Here is a 22,642-nt window from a genome sequence, read left to right as displayed (position 1 = left end):
GAGGGAAGGTAAAGAGGAACTCATTAGCCTGTTGTTGGGGGCTTAGATAATGGGTGAGGACAGGAAGAGCCAAACAAATCCACAAACACTAGTTTTTAGGGATGCACCGATATGGAAATTCTTGGCCGATACCGATACCGATATTTAAAATAACAATCTGGCCGATAGCCGATACCGATATTTGTTTATTTTCTTTTTGTTATTATTCATTCACCTTTTTGTGCCAGAAAAATAATTAAATCATTATTTAAAAAGCACTATTTAAAAAAATGTCAGCCCTTCATCACTCCTATCTTTTAATGAGCACAAATTGAATCAGATTTATGAAACAATCTTATATCTTACATATTATGCCCATTTTACCGCAAGTTGAAATGGTTCCTTGGGATCTTAATGAAATGTCTGTAACATATTTTGGTCAAAATACCACAAGGATAATTTAAAACGGCACATTTTTACCCTGTCTAAAACAGCCCTGTTAAAGTATCATTATAGAGACCGCTCTTCTCATTGATTTACGGTAACAGTATTGCCCGTTTATTAGATGTGTTACGGCTTCTGTGTGTATGACGTACGTTGTCAATTCCCTTGTTACCTGTTCATGAGACGGATGAATAGAGCCGGTGCACATGAGAATAAAGTATTTAAATAAGTACAGACGCTACACTCATACTTTTTACACCAAGTTACACTGCGTGAGTCAAGATAACTTAACAAGCCCTCCTCAGTTTTACCTGTTTTGAGTGTCGGGCAGAAATCACATCGCGTCAACACCCACCGTGGCCCTTCGCGATGCTTGTTTTAATTAAACAGTCGGATTCCCCTGGTCCGCACCAGTTCTCAGTCAGCTGATAGGCGCCAGCCGAGGCGCACCGCAGGGTGCCCCCCCCCTCGCGAACAGAGGGTTCCCCCAGCGGTCGCCGTATCTGAGGTGATCCGCGAGAAGGGCCCGACACGCGTCCAGAGTCGCCGCCGCTGACCGCGTACCCGGTCCCCTCCAACGGCCCGCCTTCCGCGCCGGCGATGGACACCGCCCCGCGGTCCAAGAGAAAGAAAGCCCCCGCACCAGTGACGCCGTGAGGTGCCACCGGATGAGGACCTCCCGGTGCCGCACACTGAGCCTCCGGCGCGGAGAGGAGGGCGACGGAGCGACTGCTCCCCCAGCCGCGGCACGTGCCCAGCGGTTTTACAACAAATATGAACATCGGCCAATGATATCGGTGAAAGTCAAGTTTATTACCGATAAGCCGATATCAGTAAACGAGGCAAATATCGGCCGCTACCGATGTTCGGCCGATAAATCGGTGCATCCCTACTAGTTTTTGCAGGTTTTCATTAGATTTTTTTAAAACGGCCTCAAATAAGCCAGTGTAACCTTTGATGATTCCTCAGATGAGGAGCAGTGGGCCTACCTTCTAAGCGGTAATGTTCATCACCGATCCCCTCAGCGCATGCTTCAACCATAGAGCCCTGGAGAGAGAAAAGGAAAGAGAAGAGGACACATATAATCACTGTTTCATGTCTCATAGAGGAGTATCATTTTTTCTCCCAAAAAAACAAACTTCATGCATTACCCAGCTTTCCAACACAGAGCTGTTGGCAAATATTTAAAATTATAGCGTTTATATATCTATTTATGAACAAAATTTGACACCTGTGAGCTGAGCTTTAACAGTGGCGGAAAGTTTAAGAGGATAGTAATTGTAGATCTGAAAAAAGCTGAGCGTAAGACTGGCACTCAATATTGTGACAATGAAAAAAGTATCTAAATCACCACTGCCGAGCCCTGCAGAGAATTCTGGGAATGAGGCCTGGTAGTAGGGTTATTTCGGCAGCGGGCTATGGTTGCAGAGATACGTTCAGAGGCTTGTTTTTGTCCCGGACGGTTTTCACCCAGGCCCCCTCTCCTGGCAGCTCTATCTGCATACCACAGAGACGGGAGCGACATGTGATACCCGGGCTTCACTGTGGAAAAGTCTGGCTCAGGTATCCATGAAGCATTACAGTCATCTGGCCCAAAAAAACATTAATCACGGGGCTGACAGACGCATATACACAAAAAAAATGAATTATGCCTAAAACTGCGACTTTTTGCATTTTAATTACATGTTAAATTTCCATGTAACTTTTTGAAATAAATTTGATGTAAAGGGTCACAATAAAGTGTTTTCCATCATGTGTATCAAATAATTTTAGAATCATTAGATTAATTAATGATAAACGTCTACATAAATATATACACTAAACAGAATTTATGAAGTCAGTCAGTTCAGTCAATCATCAAGATAAACTGTAAAGACTGTCAAGACAGATCATTCACAGCAGACTTATCATAGTCGATGATTAACCTTAATAATGAATAATTAACCTCATAAAAGTCCTTCAATGTAAATGTATCAGCATGTGAGTTCATTGTGTACATGCTGTCATTTTCCAAGTGTGTGGGTGTGTGTAAGAGGTGAAGCTGTGACAGTGTGAAAGAAAATGTCTGTGTAATCCAGAGACGTAGAAGGTCAGATGGTGTGATCCTTCCCCCCTCACACTAGTGGCAGCCAGGCTGCATCACTGTGGGTGGCCTCAGGAAGAGAATACAGCAGATCACAGGACTGACTGACTGACTGGCTAAAGCAAAAAAACTTGTGTTTGTTGTAGGTATGAAAAGGCCATCACACATTTAGGCATGGCTTTTATTGCAGGACTGACACTAATCAGCTTTCATTATGATAAAAGTGTCCCCAGTAGTTTCTCTCGCTCTTTTCAGACATAACCTGAAGGTAAAATGCGGAGAATTGGCTTTTGGAGTTTACCCACAGTCTGCCTTTCACACATGCACAACGCATTGGGAGCTTCTCTGCACAGACGCGTTCACAACAGCAACAAATCCTCTGCATTATTCAGGCAAGAGGTGGAGCAGCTGTGTGCAGCAGTCAGAGACAGGGAGCGACACATAAACTCTGCGGCAGAGATCACATGATTTTCGTCAGCTCTTAACACCAAAAACTCTCTTAGAATCTTCATACGTGTAGGTTTTCCTTTAGTTTTTTTTTATTTTTTTATTTCATTTTATATTTTTGCATCTGTAGCGTGTTAGAAGCGGCATCCTCCCCCACCCACACTGGCTTGCAGTTAATCCAGCAGGGGATTCCCTGCTGTGTTCACACATCAAATTCTCCTGGATATCTACAGACTTTATACTAGAGAGCCAGGCTTAGAAAGTCCGCAGAAACTACAGATTCTCTCACTCTGACATTTGCGTTCACACATGCACCTCCTCTGGAGAAAATACTGAGTATGTGAGGAGTAAGTTCATTGCATGTCGGACAATAGATGCTGATAACTGAAAGATTGGGTAAGGAACAGAATAGAAGACAGCAATTGTCTTTCTATTAAATACATTCTGCATCAAACTGCACAATTACCAAGGCCGGTGTAATGTCATGGAATCACAAGCAGAATGCTTTTATATTGAAATAAAAGCAAATGGGGTGCCCATTCGAGGCAAGTGGGAGAGAAAGAGGAAGCAATCAAAGAAAAAAAAGAGACAGCCATGGGACTACAGTACATGTGCACACCGCACAGGTGCCTGACCATCATGAATGGTGCACCAGTGAACACCCACCCCCAAATGGGATTCATTAATTTATATTTAATAGAGGATGGTTACTTCTATACTGGTTTTGTATTTGTAGGATATGTGGGGTTTTCTGTGGAATGATGAAAATTATTCCTAAGGGATTTAGCCTCCACCCCATATTTTCCATGATGACTAATATATTGAAAGAAAATTAATAATAATGGCAATTAAAAACACTTCCTTGTTAAACTGATGGATGATTTGTTTTTAGATCATCAGAAAGCTTTATTTTGGCTCAGATGTTTGTGTTATTCTCATATGAGAGACCTGTAAATGGTTAATGACTTGATATAAAATTTAGCAAAGACTCTAGACTGATATTACACATATTTCAGTGGTTTACAGTAAAGTTTAACTGTTTTCTCTCCTTCTGTCCATCTACACACTCGGTGTCTCCAACTTGTGATCACCCAGATCTGGAGATGTCCACAAAGGAGGGTTGCGTGACCCATTCAGATAGGTCACAGTCATGGGTCTGACCCACATAACTGAGGGACCGTAAATTAGACATGAGGACTGGCTTCTGTATCTATAAGTCCCCATAGAAAAATAAGATTTCTCCACAATCAAAATTCCTTCATTTCCTCACGCACAGAGACATAAATGCACATACAAACATGAAAAACAGTAACTTGAATGCATTTCTAGTTTTTTGATGAATGGAAATTATTGAGGGGTCAGCCAAGAACACAAGAAGAGGAGTGAAGAGGAATGTGCTAATTGGTCGTTGTCTGTGGTGATGAATGCGAACTGTATTATTAGTATACTGGGGTTACACACACGCACACACACAAGCAACAATATCTCCAAAGACAAAGAAAACATTTTCTTCCCTCTGAAGCAGTAAATCCTGGTTATTCTTGCTTAGTATAGGGATTTGTGCAATTAGGCAACTAAACAATTTTACTTTGGCACCGTCACAAAGCGCACTTTCCTGTCTACGTTTGTGTGTGTGTGTGTGTGTGTGTGTGTGTGTGTGTGTGTGTGTGTGTGTGTGTGTGTGTGTGTGTGTGTGTGTGTGTGCGAGATGGGATCGGGAGCTGGGCAGCCTAGACAATTATAGCACATTTTTTGTGTACGTGTGCGCAAGGGAAGCATGTTGGCATGTGTGTACATGCTGATCTGGAATCAGTAGTATTTATGTGTAAATTAATTATTTCAAGTAGACCAATTCCATCAATGAAAACCGCAGATCTGGCAAACCACATGTTAGAGACACAAAACGTATTGTCAATCTAGCTGAGCACAAGATAAACTTCCATTTAACTTTGTGAAAGGTAAAAGTGCTAAAATGTGAGTGAGTTTGAGTGTTTTCTACTCTTTAGACTAACACAGACTAGTCTACATGTCATTTTTTATTTAATACACAAGGAATTAATCCCTAGTTAAGAAATCTAGGTACAGTATAAAATCTCTCATAAGCTCTCTTAAGATTGTCTGCGAGAGATTGATTAGATTGTCCTGAGCCAAAAGACAACATGCAGGATCCTAAAAATATGGTGTTTGCTTTTTAGTTTCAGATTTTCCCACAAGTCCATTGGTCAGTGCATTATGTCGGTCCTTTATGTCCTTTGTTTAAGAGTCAGATTGCAAATATTCCCAATATCCTTATTGAGTTACACTGACATTACCAACTGGTGAAGAGTCAAAATGTTGTATTAAAAAGGACAAAGTAATGCAATATATCCTAAATAAACCAAACTGAAGACAGCATTGAAGGATGTTGACAAACTGGAATAATATTAAAAAGGTTGACTTTTTTGTACAGCTGAACACCCCTCTCGAAAGGAATTTCCCCAGCTAATAAAAACAGATGAGACTCTACGGTTGTAACTCCCACAAAGAGTTGGACCTGATCATTCAGATTCACTATCGACGAGCACATTGGGTCTCATTCGTTTCTGGAACAAATGGCATGCAGGCATAATGCTATATATGTATGTAAAACTGCAGGCACAAAAGAGCCATCAATCCCCCTTTGGTCAAGCAATGAGCCAATAGTGAGCTTTTCTTGGAACCCTTACTAGCTCAAGGGTCAGAGGTCACTGTGGGAGAGCATTTTAAGCCAATGGAGAAGTTACCCCACCCCCCAATTGCTCAACGTCTATGCAAACGATGAAAACGTGAGGTGGCAAGCTTCTCTGCAGCAACTATCAGCACTATAAACTGATCTGATTCATAGGGAGTGCATCATTATTTTGCTCAAATTTATCTCCGTAGCTTCAGCAAAGGTGTCACTTTCCCTCTTCTTTGCAGGATGCGGTCAGAGGTGCTGGCCTCAGGGCACAAACAAGCATCTCCCTGATGCACTTGGGATGAGCTAAAACAATTTTCCAGACATGATGTTAAATGTTCTGTGGAAAGCAGAGCATGAAGCTTTTTTCTTTCAGCAGCAGCCAGGTCCTTCAAAGCTTCTCCTGAGCCTCTGGGACAAGGTTTTGTATGGCCCCTGTGTGTTTTAAAGTTGTTCGAGCACCTCAACAGAAAATGATTTATTACTGGACTACAGCACAGAACATACTGTGCCTGCACCATTACAACATCCCACCTACATCACTCGCCAGACTTAGGGTCTGTTTGGGTTGGCCCTTGGAATCACTTGGCAACCAGATCTACTCCAGAATTTATGAATATGGCTATCCCAAAGACAGATTAGCATATTTAAGAATGATAATATTTACTGATCAACACTATACCAAGTTGTTTTTTAAGAATAAAGACCACTCTACATTCCTTGGTTTGTTTTCATTTTTTACTGAAACCATCAGCAGGGGGATGCTTATTCAACACCAGTGCTTTTTCTTATTCTTGTCAACTATTATAAACTTATTTGATGAAGTTCAGTTAAACCATATAGTGGAGAATATAAAAAAAACATACAGTTAAATGAAGTTTAAACACATTTGAGATTGCTATTTTCTTTATTTATGTGAAGAAGGTTGTTTTCACTGGTTGTCTGTGAGCTTGTTGGTTGGTTTGTTAGCAAGATTACACAAACAGAGCAGATTTCCATAAAACTTGGATCAAGATCAGGGAATTTCCTGAAAACTAGAAAAAAATTCCCTTTTGTTCACGCTGCAAGAGAATTTGTACCATTATATAATTCATAATGAGGCACATTAAGGGAAACAATATATTTAAGTGTGTCAAATTGGTGCAGCGTGATTCAATTTAAGGGGACTGTTGGGCCTTGCTGGAGATATAAGATATAATAGAACTGTAAATAACAGACCTTACAGAAATATCTCCAACCTTAGTGTTGCTACACATAGAGCCCTACGGCCTACGTCTCTACACATACATCCCAAATTTAAAGCCCATGGACATGTGTGAATTACAGTCTTAGTTAGTCTCTAACTTTCTGACATCTAACTGCTGAACCCCTCACCTCAGTGTAGATGTGAGAGCTGTACCATTGGCTTTACATCCACAAAGTTAGTCAGTTCTGAGAGGGGAGATAACCTCACAGCTAAAAGGCTCCATCTCTTCAGCAGTTTCAATCACTACATTTTTCTTCAAAATGGAGAGATAATGCTAAATGACCCAACGGATCTCTTGATCAGCATGAATAGGAATGAATAAAACATTGACAGAGTATATCTTGAACGGATATAGAGCAGGGTGCAGCTGAAAAGTGACAGTGCTCAACCAGCCTGCCTTGGATATAATAAGGTTAAAATGGTTTGAGCGTCTGCCACTGAATCTTGCATTGCAGACTTCATGTTGCAAGAGAGAAAGACAGTGAGCACATGCTGGCACAGAACCCACTTGGTAAGTTGACAAAAAAGATGCCTCAACCGTCATCTTTGCCATGGCACTGCAGACATGGACCCACAGGGTCTGGGTTTGTGACTGGGTTTGAAAGCAAAGGGGTACATTAAAGTGCAAGTAATATGTACTTGTATGTGATTGTGGGAAAGTCCCACAAGGCCTTTTGGTCTCTGTGCTGTTTGCTCCACGACCCACCACACAGGCTGACAATTTATGTGGCCGACGACAGCTCCCCCTGATCAAGCGCCAGGGCTCAGTGGGGGCAGGCCTCTAGAGCAATAGCAGCACCAATGGCACTCCATCAAAACCTAGGAAAAATCTCATTAGGACTGTGGCTGGGTGCCTCCTCTTTCGTTCTCCACCCGCCGCAAGGAATCACCTTCCGAACTGCGATGTTCAGAACAGTGGTGCTGACATGAAGTGGGAAGCGGAGCGCATTAGAAGGGCCTTTAGCCAAGTGTAAGGAAAGACAAGAAGAGTGACAGAGACAAGGGAGTATGCTGGGAATAGTGGCGGTACATTTCTGCTTCAACTGAAATTTCCAAACTGGTTAGAGAGGAGGTTGTCGACAGCCATATACACTGAAAAGTGTGAAGTGGTTGTGCTCACTCTTGTCATAATCTTGACACAGAGGGCCAGTATCCGCATATGTGCATTTAGACTGACACAGGCCATATGATAAAATTCAAAGGGACATTGAAAGCTGTCCTTGTACCAGGTATGTTAAGAACATTCAACATGTGTTTGTACTTTGTCCCATACATTTACAGCCATTAATTAACGTTTATGAATAACTGATGGTGAAAACAGCTGTATAGCATGGGGATTTTCAAAAGCTCTAGTGTTCACACAGCTTCAATGTTGAAAACTGAGAAATAAAACAAAAAAACTCAGTTTCAGAGCTGCAAATTAGCTTAAAGGCATAGAATTACTCACAGAGGACCTCAGGAGAGGAAAAGCCCTCCCCCTCTATCATTCCAAACAGTAAACTGAGATACACTGGAGGCAGTTTCAAAACAGCCGAACAGCACAACTCCTAGAATCTGGTGCAGTGCCTGTCCTGCAATATGTGGTAAGTGTGGTGCTGCTGCTGCTGGAACGGACCACCAGTCATCATCAGACGGCAGTTTAAACCCTGGCCCCAGTCTTTTGCACCTCTTTCACCTTCTAGTGACATTAAGCAGTCTCATTCAAAGCACCACGTAGCAGTAAAACATGACGCCCAGAGATGGAGCCAAGATAGAGGGTGTTGATGTGAGGTAGTGAAGCGCCACGCTGCCTGAGTGAAGCTTCAAAGGGGATCAGTTTTCACACATGAAATAAAGATCTCAGATAATCATTTAGCAAAACTGAGCTGAAGCGAGACGCTCTAATTTACCGAGGAGGGGTGAAGGGCCCAATTTTGAGACAACACCTACAAACTGAAAGCCTTGGCAGATTAACATCTCTGCATTTCACTGTAGCCAAACAAGATGAATTTGTTCTGCTTTACAGAGAGACCAATGGGCCTATCATCATTATCACCATCATCATCACATGATACACTGAGGTGGTTATTTGACTAGGTTCCGGTGAAACAGATGTTTGCTAGTATACAATTTCGGAGCTTCACAACAAAGCGAACAAATGGATAAAACTGATCTAATGAGACGGCTGCAGCGCCAAGAGGAAGTCAAAACTGCTGTGATTTTAAAGCCTTTGATAAGAAATTCAACGCCTTTCTCCAGGTCACAGATTGTAAACCCTTTGATGTTGAGCCCCTCACATTAACCATTAACATAACATACCTGGTGGATGCTGTTAATCTAAGAAATAATCCCAAAAAAAATCTGAACTGCACTTTCCAAAGAAAATAACTATTAAGGGAATTAATCGAATGAGAAGATATTATCAAGTGGTTGCAATAACCAGCTTAGAAGCCACATGTAGGCTGCAAATTGTTCTCTTCTGCATCTCAACCACTTTGTCTACTTTGAACCTTGAAGACCAATCATTTGAGAGGACAATCAACTGGATTAGCAATCCTTAAACTATTGCTGGAAAAAGGGGGTTTGACATCTCCGAGGGAGAATCAAAGACAGGCCCCTTCTGTGCAGACACTGCTGCCCCATGTCTGACACCTCTCAGTCACGGCACACCCACTCCTCTTCCTGCACCCCAGGAAGGAAATTATAGCCACAGAGTTGGGATCCATCACCAGGCAGGTTGGAGGAAGCAGCTCTATGATTAAAGTGTGCATCGTCAGCAACACCAAGACTGGAGGGGTTGAGAAAACTGAGCATGCCAGAGGGATTATTGTGTTAGCTTCAGTCTGTGACACAGGTCATGCAGAGACCACACACACACACACACACACACACACACACACACACACACACACACACACACACACACACACACACACACACACACACACACACACACACACACACACACACACACACACACACACACACACACACACACACACACACACACACACACACACACACACACACACACACACACACACACACACACACACACACGTGAATTTTCCTGCACGTGTTGTTGGTGTCTTCCTTTTGTGGAGCGATAGTGCCCTGACATCAATCATGTCTCCATGTCAGATTTACATTGCAAACACTGCTTGTCACATTACCTCACCCACATCAAAGGCTGCCTCCTGAGAGGCTCAGTGGAATATTAGCAGAGATTTACAGCCTTCATCTCTATGCTTCAGAAACTTGCTGATCTGAAGTAATCTCCCTCCCTCTTACCCTTTTTTGTGTTTTATGTGTGAAGTTGGCCAACACTTTAATGACCCATTTAAAAAACTTTTACACCTGCGAGGATAAGCTTTTACAACTCAGCCAGCCCCTCCAGCACTAAAACCTACCTGTTACTCAAGGTAACAGCATTTATTAGCTTTTGAAAAATATGTTACCACAGCAATTAACATTTACCACACTGTTTATCAAAGCCTTATCTCTTAGGATACAAGGTGTCAAGATCAAGAGTCAAGCTGTTGTCATATTGCACAGGCACAACTATCAGGTGCCTGGACTGGTCATCAGGCTTACCAGGAATAATCCAGGTAGGCCAATGCTTTTGTCATCCCCCCCCTGCCAACCAAAACCACAGTCGTAAGAGTAAAAACATTAAGGTAAAACTTAAAATAAATAGCCAGTGACACAGGGCTTATGGTTTATAAGCTTGCAATGTCACTCTCATATTTCCTAAATTGTGACTCAGAGAGTAAATGGGCCAACTGAGCTAGAGATGAATCCTGAAAACATTCTCCAGCAGCCAATGAACTCCAATTTGGGACCTTGCATTCCCAAGAGGAAGCTATGGACTGGGAGGGAATGGAGACAGCCTGTCGCTTGGCCTTGATTTACAGGTAGTCTCCGCGTGCCAAGAGTAACAAATCACAGAGTTAGGGCCCTCTGAATTCAGAGGAGAGTTCAGATCCGAACAAGGAGAAAAAGAGAGAAGAGAAGAAAGAAGAGAGAAGAAGAGAGAAAGAGAGCGAGAGCGAGAGAGAGTCAAAATGACACACCTCATCGCCAAAAGCTCGTGGGGCAGGAACAGGATATCTCACCATTCGTGTGGGAAGTTAGTTCACTCTGCAACCTTTAACTTCCTTGGCAACAATGGCAGAGCGGTCCAGCTGACTTAACATGAGCTTACATAGTGTGTGCATTTGTGTCAATCTTTTCTGCAAAAATAGGATGGATTATATATTCAACACACATGGTTGACAGCATGCCTGCTTCCCTGCTTAAGGATCCAAGTGTTACGTTTTAACACTGAGTGCGCTACACTATGTCTAGAGGGTCTTAGCAATTAGTCAAAGCTCTCTTCGAGGGGAGACAGTGCTTTAGTCGTCTGGGTGGCTTTAGACGCCAATCTCAAGTGCTCCAAAGTGTGGGAGGAACAGTGTTTTAGTCGGGAAGTCTACCTCGAGGGCAGCATGAAAGTGACAGGCTCGTCAACCTTCTTCCAGTCAAATAATGGAAACTTCTCAGGAGCCCACCATGTCACTAGCTACAGCGTAAAGGATCTCATTCTAAAATATTATACAGTATTCATACTGGTAAAATACTTGATATTCAGTTGTTTTTTTAAACTCAAAAGATTACGTTACCTAAAATTCACTTGTGTAAAGCCAATAGATGATCTTTCGAGTTTGTAATGTTTTTAATTCAAAGGACAAATCAGTTTAGGATTAAAGTTTTCACTCAAAATTCAGTGCAGATTCAGTCGAACCAAAATACACATGGTGAAAGAGAAACAAAATGTAGATGAGGACATTACTTAAAATCTTATCTTTACGTTTGGATTTCGACCCCTCATCTAAATGACATGGTCAGTAAGATGTATTCAAAGCTGGCTACAAAACCTTGTAGCTGCTATCAACAGCAGAGCTCCAAGTGACAGGTGGCTGTTAAGAAAACCTCTGACGCGTGCATGTTGACTAGATGGAACTGACCTCAACACCAAGGCTGCCATTCGTCCTCTGTGCCTGTGCAGACATATCCATACACTCTCCTATACATGCGCGCACGCACGCACGCGCACGCACGCACACGCACATCATGTTTGGAGCAGACATCCTGCCAGCCACAAGCCACTACCTCTAAACATCCCTCACATCTGACCTTTAAACTGTGGAACGAAAATCTCTATAATTACAGTGAGTGTTTCAGCTTAGCAAGTAAACATAGCAGCAGAAATAGACACTTCAACTACTATATACAACTATGCTGGTGCCAGCGGCATGTTTCTATTCATAGCTGACGGGAATGAGTGGCTTGTGTCACTGCTCACCGCAATAAACTTGTGATTGAGTAAACTGCAACTAAATGCTACTACCAGTGCTTAGTCATAGATTAATATGTTAAAAATATTTTTGAAAAACCTAAGCCATACATGCTCAGTCCATTTAATCTTGCTGAATTGTCTTAAGTCTTTAATATAAGTGAAAGAATCACACCATGTGCATATAGGACGTAGCAAGATGTCACAAAACTTTTGACAAAAAACTGAGAAGATACTTTGTCCATAAAAGTAACTAGCAACACTGTACACCTCTGAATGAGACAAAAGCTTACAAAAAATGAAGTACAAGTGGAAATACATTCACTTGTAAAACCTGGTCAAATTTTAAAGGTTTTTTTGTGAGCCTTAGGGAGCATAATGCCAATTTGCAGTCTCCTAAAGACTATAGTCAGAAGAAGCTGTTTTCATCCCAAACTTGAGCAAGCATGGTTGGGGGAGTGTGGGTTTGACGGACAGGGCAAATGGCTCTTAGGGGAGCACAAGGTTGGCCTGCATGGTTGAGAGTCTACCGGGTGAGGTCCTCTTTGGGTTGCGGCACCTGTGGAGCATAAACACACCAGGGGAGGGCAGCTTTCCTTTCACCAGGGCCACTCCTCTGTTTAGCTTTCCTTCCACCAAAAACATCCCCGAACACACAATCCAGACCTCCTCCAGCCCTGGCGCCACATGACGAGCTGAAGAGCCCTGGAACCTCTGTCTGTGGGAGGCACAATGCTCTCCCAACTCTGTTTACCTAAATCCACTTCCTCTATTCCCTCTACCTCAGGTGGCCTTCGAGCCCCGGTCACCAAAGCTCTACAACCCAAGGAGAATACATACAACAGCAGGGCCTGAGGAAGCTGTGGAGTCCATCACTGGCATTTCCTTACTTCTAGTTTGTAAGAAAAACAAGTGGAAAGGAACCACGCTGGGACCCTGTGTCTGTTAGCAGTGATAAATGGATTCACATATTAGAGTAAACAAATGGTAATGTCTGCATTAGGGCTGCTCGATTAATCGGGATTTCGATTATGGGGTCAAACGATCTCCAAACTACTATAATCGAGTTGAAACGATTATTTGGCATTTTTTTCCAAAGAGACGCAGATGCCCCATTCAGTCCTTCCCCCAAAGCATTCAGCGGCTCAGCTGACTGGCTCTCACTCTCAAGCACTCTCTTCAGAATAAGGGCACATAATCGTTTGAATAATCGTGATTTTGATATTGTCCAAAATAATCGTGATTATGATTTTTTCCATAATCGAGCAGCCCTAGTCTGCATGTATATGTGGAGCCTGTGTGCTTCATGGACCATGAGCGGACATGCACACTTCTGTGTGTGTTCACATGAGAGCTTGATAGCAGTTTTATGCAGATGTTGTCTCGTCCTATTTGAGAGCCACTCTGAGTGCTCAGTCAAACTATTCAGCACTTGCTGTACAGGCCATGGCTCAACCCGCGGGGGAACCTGATAAACAAACAAGAGAGCATTATTCAGGGTTTAAACACTTAAACACCCACCTCAGCAGAGCCTTTTAAGTGGGTGATTAAAATGGGTACCAAGCTCCAGCAGAAAGCTCAGGGGAGCTCAGCGCCACCACAGGAGTCCAAGTCACCTAGAGTTCCTCCCAGAGCGTCACAGCGTTTCAGGCAGCCAGTTGTGATGCGTTTATTGCAGATCTACTTGGACAATTTAAATTAGCATTAATCCATTAAATGAATTATCCTTCGTCAGAGAAGTCCTTGATCAAACATATTGGGTGCATGCAACCATTAATAACTAAAGTTAAATTAATCTCCTTCCTAAGAGTAAACACTTTTCTGATGCTTTTCAACATAAATTAGTGTCTCAGACATTTGCGGCCACATCAAAAGGGTTAAGATATGTGGGCATTGCTGCAAAGACGATGATGTCATTTAGACAAACTCTGTATTTAGACAGTTTATCACACTATTTAAAGTATTACTAGGCACATGCTTTGCAATTGCAAGCCATTTAAGTCTGGGACGAGGCAAACTGACAGCGACTATATACATCCTCTAAAAACCAAACTATCCCTTAGAATGTTTTTAATAAAAGCCACCCTCAACTGTAGAACAAAACCCTGCAGCCTAGATATAAGTGTGGAAGGGGTGGTGAGAGACCCTTTGATCAACAGCTATCCGTTGCTCCAAATTGAGTGTAGATTTCAGGGAAACAAAGCAAAATCTCAGCTGCTAATCCCCTGAGATTCAGAGCACATTCCCGCACAAGCCTTTCATCTCTGGAGTACATCCGAACAGCTGACTGCAAACATATAGCATACTTACATGCATATACATATAAAAGTACATGTATAAATGTGCACATTCATTAGCAGCACTTCACGCACAATGAAAACACCAAAGACTGTTTAATTTGTAATGACACAAACCGGTAATCACAATTATCTAAAATAAATAGTGTTTTTACTAACTTTAAAGATATGGTGGTAGTTATTTAAGAATTGATACCACTGGAACTATACAATATAATCCAATACAGTGTTTATCAATAAAATCTGATCATTGACAGTGGGAAACACAAACAAACACAGAGAAGAGTGAATCCCAGATCTGCTGGGGACCTGTCCAGGGTGATCACCACCTGTCAGTCAATGCTCTCCACCCAACCCACCCCCACCTGTGTGACCCTCAAAGGATGGATGGATGGATGCATACATGGATGGATACTGGCCTATCAGAGATATATTTGATCATATTGGTGTAAATATTTTTTACATGATGTGACATCATATAAACTTTTTAACGTAATTAAAATGCCCAAAAGTATGCTAAGGGGAATTTTTAAATTGTGAAAAAGCATAAATAGATAAATATTATACAAAGATAGATAAAGTTTGTCCCAAATACTACCAGGCAGCTATTGCCAATTTTCTTTGTCCCGGAGCAGGTGAACAAAATAATGAAACACATACATACATACATATTTTACTCCCTTCAGTAATGGCCCCAATTATCCAGTATCGGTCTAGCTTTTCCTTAAACAATCCTTCCTAGAAGGCATAATTCACAGCTACTGCTTTGTCACACAGGACAAATTCCCCCAGCGTTTAGTAATGTATTTGACACACGATGCCGGATGTGACATTAAAGCCACCTGCATGTCTTCGACCTCCCGGTCCCCAAGCTATACTGACATCAGCCCAAGACTTCAACCCCATCTTCTCATGGGAAAATAAAACAAAAATCACAGAGCCCCTCTATGGCCAGGTGCTACCCCTCCTCCCCAAAGGCTACGGCTTTTCTTCTCTTTAGAGTGTGGGTCCAAACTTTTCTCCCAGCCTCTTCAAAGAGCAACAACAGCCCCTCGGTCCCTTGGGAGCACAGAGGGGGTAGAGCCCGGTGGGAGAGGAGCATACGTCACACAGCACGCACAAGAGGCCAGCCGGTGGGAAAAGAAAACGCATAGGGTGAAGACAGAAAGACGGAGAGAAAGAGGAAGAGGAGTCTGCATTTGAAAGGTGCTTTCAGCTTCTAGGCAAGGGCCTTTGCTTTGTGAAAACGACAAGGAGAGAAAAAGCACAACAGTAGAAGCAAAAAAAAAAAAAAAAAATCAAGGGGGTGCAAAACCTGCCATGTCTTTTATCAGACTTGGAGGCTGAGGGAATGCGTTTAAAAGCTTTAGGCCCACTTCCAAAAAAAACTCTCCACTTTTATAAAAACTCAAAAATCAAAGAGCTGGCAACCAACTGCGAGACAATGGAGTTGGGGGCAGAAGTTCCACTGTGATTCACTTTTGAGTCGCATTCTGTCGTCAGACGCAATGCGATATAAGTTATGGAAGTTGAGGAAAGAAATGGGAGCTTTGGAATTGTCAGAGCGGCAGCTTGGGAGGATTTGAGGTGGAGGGGTCACTTTTACTACACAAAGGGTAGGGCTTCACAGCGGAGGAGGAGCCATCAATGTCACAACAAACACCTCAATGCGTTGCCCACACTTCAAATGCAGACTCGGCCAACGCACGGCCACAGGGCAAACGCAAGAAACAGATGGAGGCTAGGAGGGGAGAAGGGAGGAGAGGGGAGAAGCAGAGGAGGGGGAGTGGGATTTAAGAACACAACGACGTAACTTTGTGAGGAATAACCATCAAAGCTGATTATTTCTGAAGCTAGTCATGACATGTGACAAACATAATACCTCTTTTTCATCCGATGCCTAGACAGGCCACCTCAGAAACTTGCCACCAGAAATTTGAACCCCCCAGTCAGTCAAACATGTGCCCCTATCAGCATCTATGTCGGTAACATAATTCTACAGGGTACACATAGCATATCAAATTTATGGGTAGGTGTAGACACCATGCTGTACACAGGGGAGAAAGTGTGCCCAGGCTCACATGACCAGGATCTCAGACCCACAGATCCACCTGCCCACACCACTCACTCACTCTCTCCTTCACTGAACACTGCGTCATGACGACACAACTCATGAATGGGTACAGGGTGTGCATGGAAAAATAATTAACACCCCGTCCACAGTAATGCAGATATTCTGCTAAACAAACAATGGCAGCTGTATACCAGTTTCTCTCCATTTGGTTCACACTGCTTGGTCTATTTACAAATTTGCAGCTAAATTTAGCATCACTGCACCACATTACTGGTGTTCACAGGCATCTGCCTCGCCCAATATTACTTGGACTAAAGCTTTCTTCTCTGGTATTTGACGGATCGTTGATATAGACTTTATCGCCACCTACTGGCCCGGCATGTTTATTTGAGTGTTTGTAGTAATTGTGTTCTCGTCTGGACGAGATTTTTTGTAAAGAGGTTGTGTGGACAGACAATTTTTAAGGGAGGGGAGAATATCTATTTTTTTTAAACATCCACTGTAGTGTATATGAGGCTTAAGCATTCAAGAGCATATGTGTCTCAGTCTATCTGTTACTGCTCATCCACAATTTAAATCTGAACCCATTGATGAAGACAAACTCTTAATACGAACAGCTCTGCAAAACAATGACTTCCCTAAAACTGGCATTGTTCCAGCAGGGAATACGACTTGGAAAAGGCTGGATCAAAGGAATTCCAAACGTGGACTCCCCACTGTTGACACCCGACCCACATTCTCCTGGTACCCAGTTCAGCTGGAAGGGGGGCTCAGAGAACAGCGGATATAAATAACTGTCTCACCAGGTATTCTATACAATGAAGACAGCTTTTAAAGCTAAGTGAGTTGACTCACATTCTCTTACCTAAGACGTTAGCCTCTGTCTTTATCTGAGGGCACTGTGGGGTCAAGCTCTAAAATACCTTCTCACAGAGCGCTAAGATTGTTGAAATTGTTTAATAATAATTTTAGTGTCTTTTTTTTTTTTAGGTAACACAACTTTCCAACATGGAATTTATTTGGTAAAGATATTTATATAAGAAGGCAACAGAATTACCAAATAAAACTTTATCTTGCAAATTGCAATGTTGAAAGATATATATTTGAATGACATAGCTTATTTTTTATCTAGGCCTATGCCATTAAAGCAATATCTCATTGTGCTGTTGTATCTGACTGATGATCAGTTTGATGATACTATTTATCAACGGAATGATAGAAATTCACAGGGGAACAGAAATGTTATACTCCCCCTAGCAATGATCATCACTCATCCTGCTGCTAAGAGGAATATCTAAATACAACACATATTTAGGGATCTTGTAGAAGAACTGAAAAAAAAAATGTATGTCGTAGATTACAACTCAACTCTGCGCTGCAGAGGTAGTGCCACCTTGTTAAGAAGGGAAAACTGGCTGTTGTATTCAGAACATTCTAAGCATGTGTAAATATACTCAAAATGGAATTCTCTCGCAGAATGCGAAAGCCTTGGATATTTGATTGTTACAATATCAACGTCCACATTAGCTAAATGTGTTACCCTCTAACCGTGAAGCTGATAAAAACCTTGACTTCAGATATGTATAGAATTGTTCTAGGAAACACAGCAAGAAGCAAACATATGGTTCATTCTTTAAAAATAAACATCTTAGATTTTGGATCGACTTCTTAAGTCCAGAACTAAATAATTAGAATATTGATGATGGAAACACATTTTCTTTTTTATACGTTCGCCCTTTGATCTAAAAAAATCATTAGCTACCAAGACTTACATTATTTACACAAACTAAACTCTAGTAACTCCAACTTATTCTAAAACATCCAAAATCTTCAGATGGCTGCTGTTCCATCCTGGGCCAAAACAAAGTCATAAGGAAAAGAGGAACATAAATAACTCCAGGAGCCAAAAATAAAAGTTTGTTTTTGTGGTCATAATGTCTGGTAATTGCATGGCAATAATGTGGGTATAAATAATAAAAGCCCTAAGCGTATGAATACCACTGAAAACATACAGTAAGTGACCGCGTAGCTTTTCAGCTGTAGAAGCATCAACACGCTCTAAAAAACATACATATTTTCTGTGGCTCCTCATCAAGTCAGTCTCAAAAAACATCCTGCAGACACAGCGTCTACTGTGAGCAGGATCCTGTTACTATGTGACGTTTACTGCAGCTTCAGGCATGTCAGGATGTGGGCCCAACATGTAAAGATAGTAACCTCCCGATACTCAGCAATGACAAACTCATGCCAGGAGTTTAAAGCACCTGTGCCATGCTACACTGCGACTGCTCTTCAGGTAAACAGAAGCCTGAGCGCCTTCCAGCAGACAACAACACAACGGTGGACTTTAGACGGGACTATTCCTGTTGCCTAAGACTTCCTCAAGTTAGCCGTTGGCCTCCTCTTCACCAGAATGTAGACAAATCCTCAATCCAAAGTCTAATATTCCCAAGAATCCATTCTAGCCAACACAGTTGTGTCCTGCATGCACGATAATGAGTTTAAATACATGATGGTATAATGTGACCTGAACACGCGAGGTGCTGCATGATGAGAGGGAAAGAAAGACAAAATAAGACCAACTGTAGGATTCTAGTCTTTTTCAAAATGACAAGCAGCTAAAGGAGCTGTCAAGCATTTTAAGGGGAAACTTGTGGGGGAAAAAAGTCACAGGAGGTGCGCTGGTGTGTTGAAAATGCCTGAGCTCCTGGAGTCTGGGCTGCATTCAATAGATAGATGCATTTCTGTTCAAAGTCGCTGGATTGTGGGCGGAGGAACTGATTTTTCTTTTTTCCCCTTGATGGGCTCTAATTCCTCAAACATTTCTGCCTTTGAGGAAGGCATCACTAACCAGAGAGGCTTAAGGCTCCTCTGAAGCAGTTCCAAAGGATTTCAGCACTTGACAACAAATGCAGTGTTTACACCAGTGCCAAAATACAAAACAAGCATGACCTCCGACACTTCTCCCCAGCATTCACAATCCGCACTTGTCACCAGTCTGCCACACGGCAATGCTTTCAAATCAAGACTTGATCTATTGTTACCTGTAGAAATCCCTCTGATCAGAGCACATAATGAGACCAACATCTGTTCCCTACCCGACCAGAGTGTTAAATATAATCTTGTCAAATTGTCACCATGAAAAAGAAACTGTAAAGCGGTTTTCAAACCAGTCAGCACCATGGGGTCCAGACTTTCTCCGGAGTTTGCCTTTCACGTATAAAGAACGAAAGCAGGAGACTGTTTGGGTCAGACACATTTGCAACAACAGAAATTTGTCAGGAGCGTTCAGGCGAGGCGAAACGTATTAGATTGAATGCAGAGATCACATGTTTTTGTTTGCATCACAACAACACCAATGTCGGCCGATATTGCCAAAAGCTCTGGAATTTCATTGTCTTTACAAGCTGACATCTAGAAAAGTTCTCAATGCGCCTACTCACTCGCAGGGGATTCACTGGAGAATCTCCTGCTGTACTCTCATGTTCAATAACTTAAGGAAATAACCAGAGTTCGGTGCATGTCTGGAAGCAGCTTCACAGACACAGATAAACAGTGTCTGGAGATTTTCTCGCAGCAACTGATTTGGACATTAGCGTTCTCACATACAACCGTTCCGGATAATTTCAGGAGAGATTCCGGAGCTCAGAGGATATCTGCAAGCACCTTGACAGACACAAAAATAAGTGTTCAGAGTTGTCACTAAGGGGAAGGCAGGAGAAACTTAGGAGAAAGTGAAGAGAATGTCGGCAGCAACTGACTTGGACATTAACGTTCTCACGTATAACCAGTTCTGACAGTTTCAGGAGAATATCCGGAGTTCAGATCACGTCTGAAAGCATCTTCACCGAAACGAGGTGTTTATGCGGTCAACTTGAAGAGTTTGTGCTCATGCAGTTTATTGTGAGTGAACCTTCAACTCACTAGTGCAGCCAACGTGAATAGACGGCTGGTTAAAGTTTGAAAGCCTGGACAAAGTTAGTCCGGACTTTGAGTGGAAGCCACACCGGAGCCTCCACGTAGCTCCGGTTCAACATCACTGCAAGATCGCACCAAAAACCCTCCTCGTTTCCCGGGAGAAATGCGGACGAGCACCGCGGCGGGACGAGTCAGCCCTTTGGGACGCATTTCCCGATAGGCTGCCTCCCCCGTGGAAGGACGCGGAGCTCGGGGACAACGCGGTACTCACCCGTGCCGTCAAGCCGCAGCCTCCCCTGTGGTGACAGTCCTGCCGCTCGAGGCGAGAGCTCGTGCAGTAGTACTTCTGCTTCACGAGCCAGTCGTCCAGTCCCTTCCGCGCCAAACACGCGTTCACTACGAAGCTGCCGCCTGGAGACAAAGAGGAGCCGCGTTACTCTCTACCCAGTTTGTCCATCTTCACAAAAAATAAAGACACTCGGGCTCCGGTGAGAGTCCCGAGTGAAAACTGAGAGGACATGTATGAAAAAGTGAGGCACGGGGAGGACGGGCGCTCTTACCTTCCGGACTCTCCCTGGGTTTACAAATAGCGGCTGTGGGAGAGAAAGACAAGGGGGAGAAGACAAGACACAAAACAATGAAATAGTGTTAGTGGAAAGTGTCGCGGCGGCAGATGGACGAAGTGTGGCCGTGATTTTCTCTGAGGACTAATGGAGCTCACCATGTTTGGAGTGCAGTTTACCCATTTCTATGCATCGAGGTGGAGTTGAAAACCATCAGACGAATATAATCCAGAGAAGGAAGTGTAGGAAGGAGCCGGAGCCGGGCTGAGGTATCCAGACAGAGGAGAACCCGTGAGAGCAGCCGGAGCTCCGTCAGTGCGACTGGAGGAACCACCGCGTTTGATCTACAGACCACTGTCAGCACACACAGGCACACACATCACTTCCTGCCAGCACTTTCACAGTAAACTGATGAGATGCCAAAATGATGAAAATAAATGACCAACTGTTGTTAACTTTGAAAAAAGGGAACAATATATTTACTATATTAAAAGTGTACAGGCTAGTTCATGTGTGTTTCTTCTTCAGTTCAGTTTTTCTGTCTCATGGAACTTATGTGATTTCATTTGTGTTGCTGTTTCAGGCACTGGGTCTGCATTTACTACATACACACTTTATATTTATATTTTCATTTCCTTTAATTTGACTTAATACTCTACTATTTAACTATACTGTGCTCGGTTGTATGTAGTGTTATTGATATCTTGGAGCCAGCCAGCACAACAATAGATTAATAAAGACTATCTTATAAACTAGTTGGGTACCCCTCAGCAGCCAGTGATATGTCAGTTTCAAATTAATTACCCTGATTTTTATTATGAAAGTTAGATGTTGTAACCTCATAATTTATTTTCATTAATATTTTATTTCCATTGCTGTTGATATTCTCACACAAGTGGTTGTTTCCATTGCTTTGTATGATACACTCATTATTTTTATTAACCTGTTTTTTTATAGTTTCTGTTAAAAGGAGAACAAAAATCACTATACCTCATACAAAAGTTGTGACTTCCGGTGTGAGTGGAATTATTCCAGCTGACTTGACGCACCTCGCTGAGCTCTCTCCATTTATGCCTCTGTCTTCAAAGCAGAGAGGAGGCGCAACGAAAACCTCTGTCAGCCGCCTGCTCATGATTTACACCTCAACTCCGACTGCTAGTAAGCGCATGGAGACGTCGCTGCATTATTGCCAGTGCTTCCCGTAAAGATTTGGGGACCACCACTGGTCCCAGCAGGGGTCCCAGGACATTTACATGAGGGGGGCCAACAAGGAGTCCACGGTCAATACTGTGTAAGATTTTATTTTAGAACAAATCAAATAAGCAAAATAACTCAGAAAGTTGCTTGGAAGTTAATCTCTCTGTCATGTTTTACTTCTAACACCACAACGTTTTATTTACAGCTTTGAGTCTCTAACTTTAGAATGAATGAACACCCGTAATAGAGCAGGACCTCTCACAGTTAAATCCCTGCTTGGATCCGATTTTTACCTCCCTCTTGATTTGCAAACGTGTTCGTGTAAAAAACCATATCAGCAAGAACAAAATCCCACTGGGCTGCGTGGCCAGCGTGCATCTGTCTT

At 42.7% G+C, this 22,642-nt stretch overlaps 1 protein-coding gene across 1 annotated transcript in view; it reads right to left on the bottom strand.

Annotated features, from left to right (window-relative positions):
* The window catches only part of nkd1 (NKD inhibitor of WNT signaling pathway 1), a 33,707-nt gene extending 12,294 nt beyond the window's left edge, over nucleotides 1-21,413 (bottom strand). Inside the window, exons 1-4 of the mRNA XM_053426354.1 lie at nucleotides 21,219-21,413; nucleotides 21,058-21,090; nucleotides 20,769-20,908; nucleotides 1,413-1,470 (exon numbers count right to left, since the gene is read on the bottom strand). Of these exons, the coding sequence (XP_053282329.1) occupies nucleotides 1,413-1,470; nucleotides 20,769-20,908; nucleotides 21,058-21,090; nucleotides 21,219-21,243 (256 nt within the window). The 5' untranslated portion in view covers nucleotides 21,244-21,413. The remainder of the gene's footprint in view (nucleotides 1-1,412; nucleotides 1,471-20,768; nucleotides 20,909-21,057; nucleotides 21,091-21,218) is intronic.
* Nucleotides 21,414-22,642: the final 1,229 nt, after the last annotated feature.

The sequence above is a fragment of the Pleuronectes platessa genome, chromosome 1, assembly GCF_947347685.1.
Source record: "Pleuronectes platessa chromosome 1, fPlePla1.1, whole genome shotgun sequence".
In the NCBI taxonomy this organism is placed as follows: domain Eukaryota; kingdom Metazoa; phylum Chordata; class Actinopteri; order Pleuronectiformes; family Pleuronectidae; genus Pleuronectes; species Pleuronectes platessa.
The sequence above is the reverse complement of the archived record's forward strand: the minus strand, read 5'-3'. Positions and strand labels throughout refer to the sequence as shown.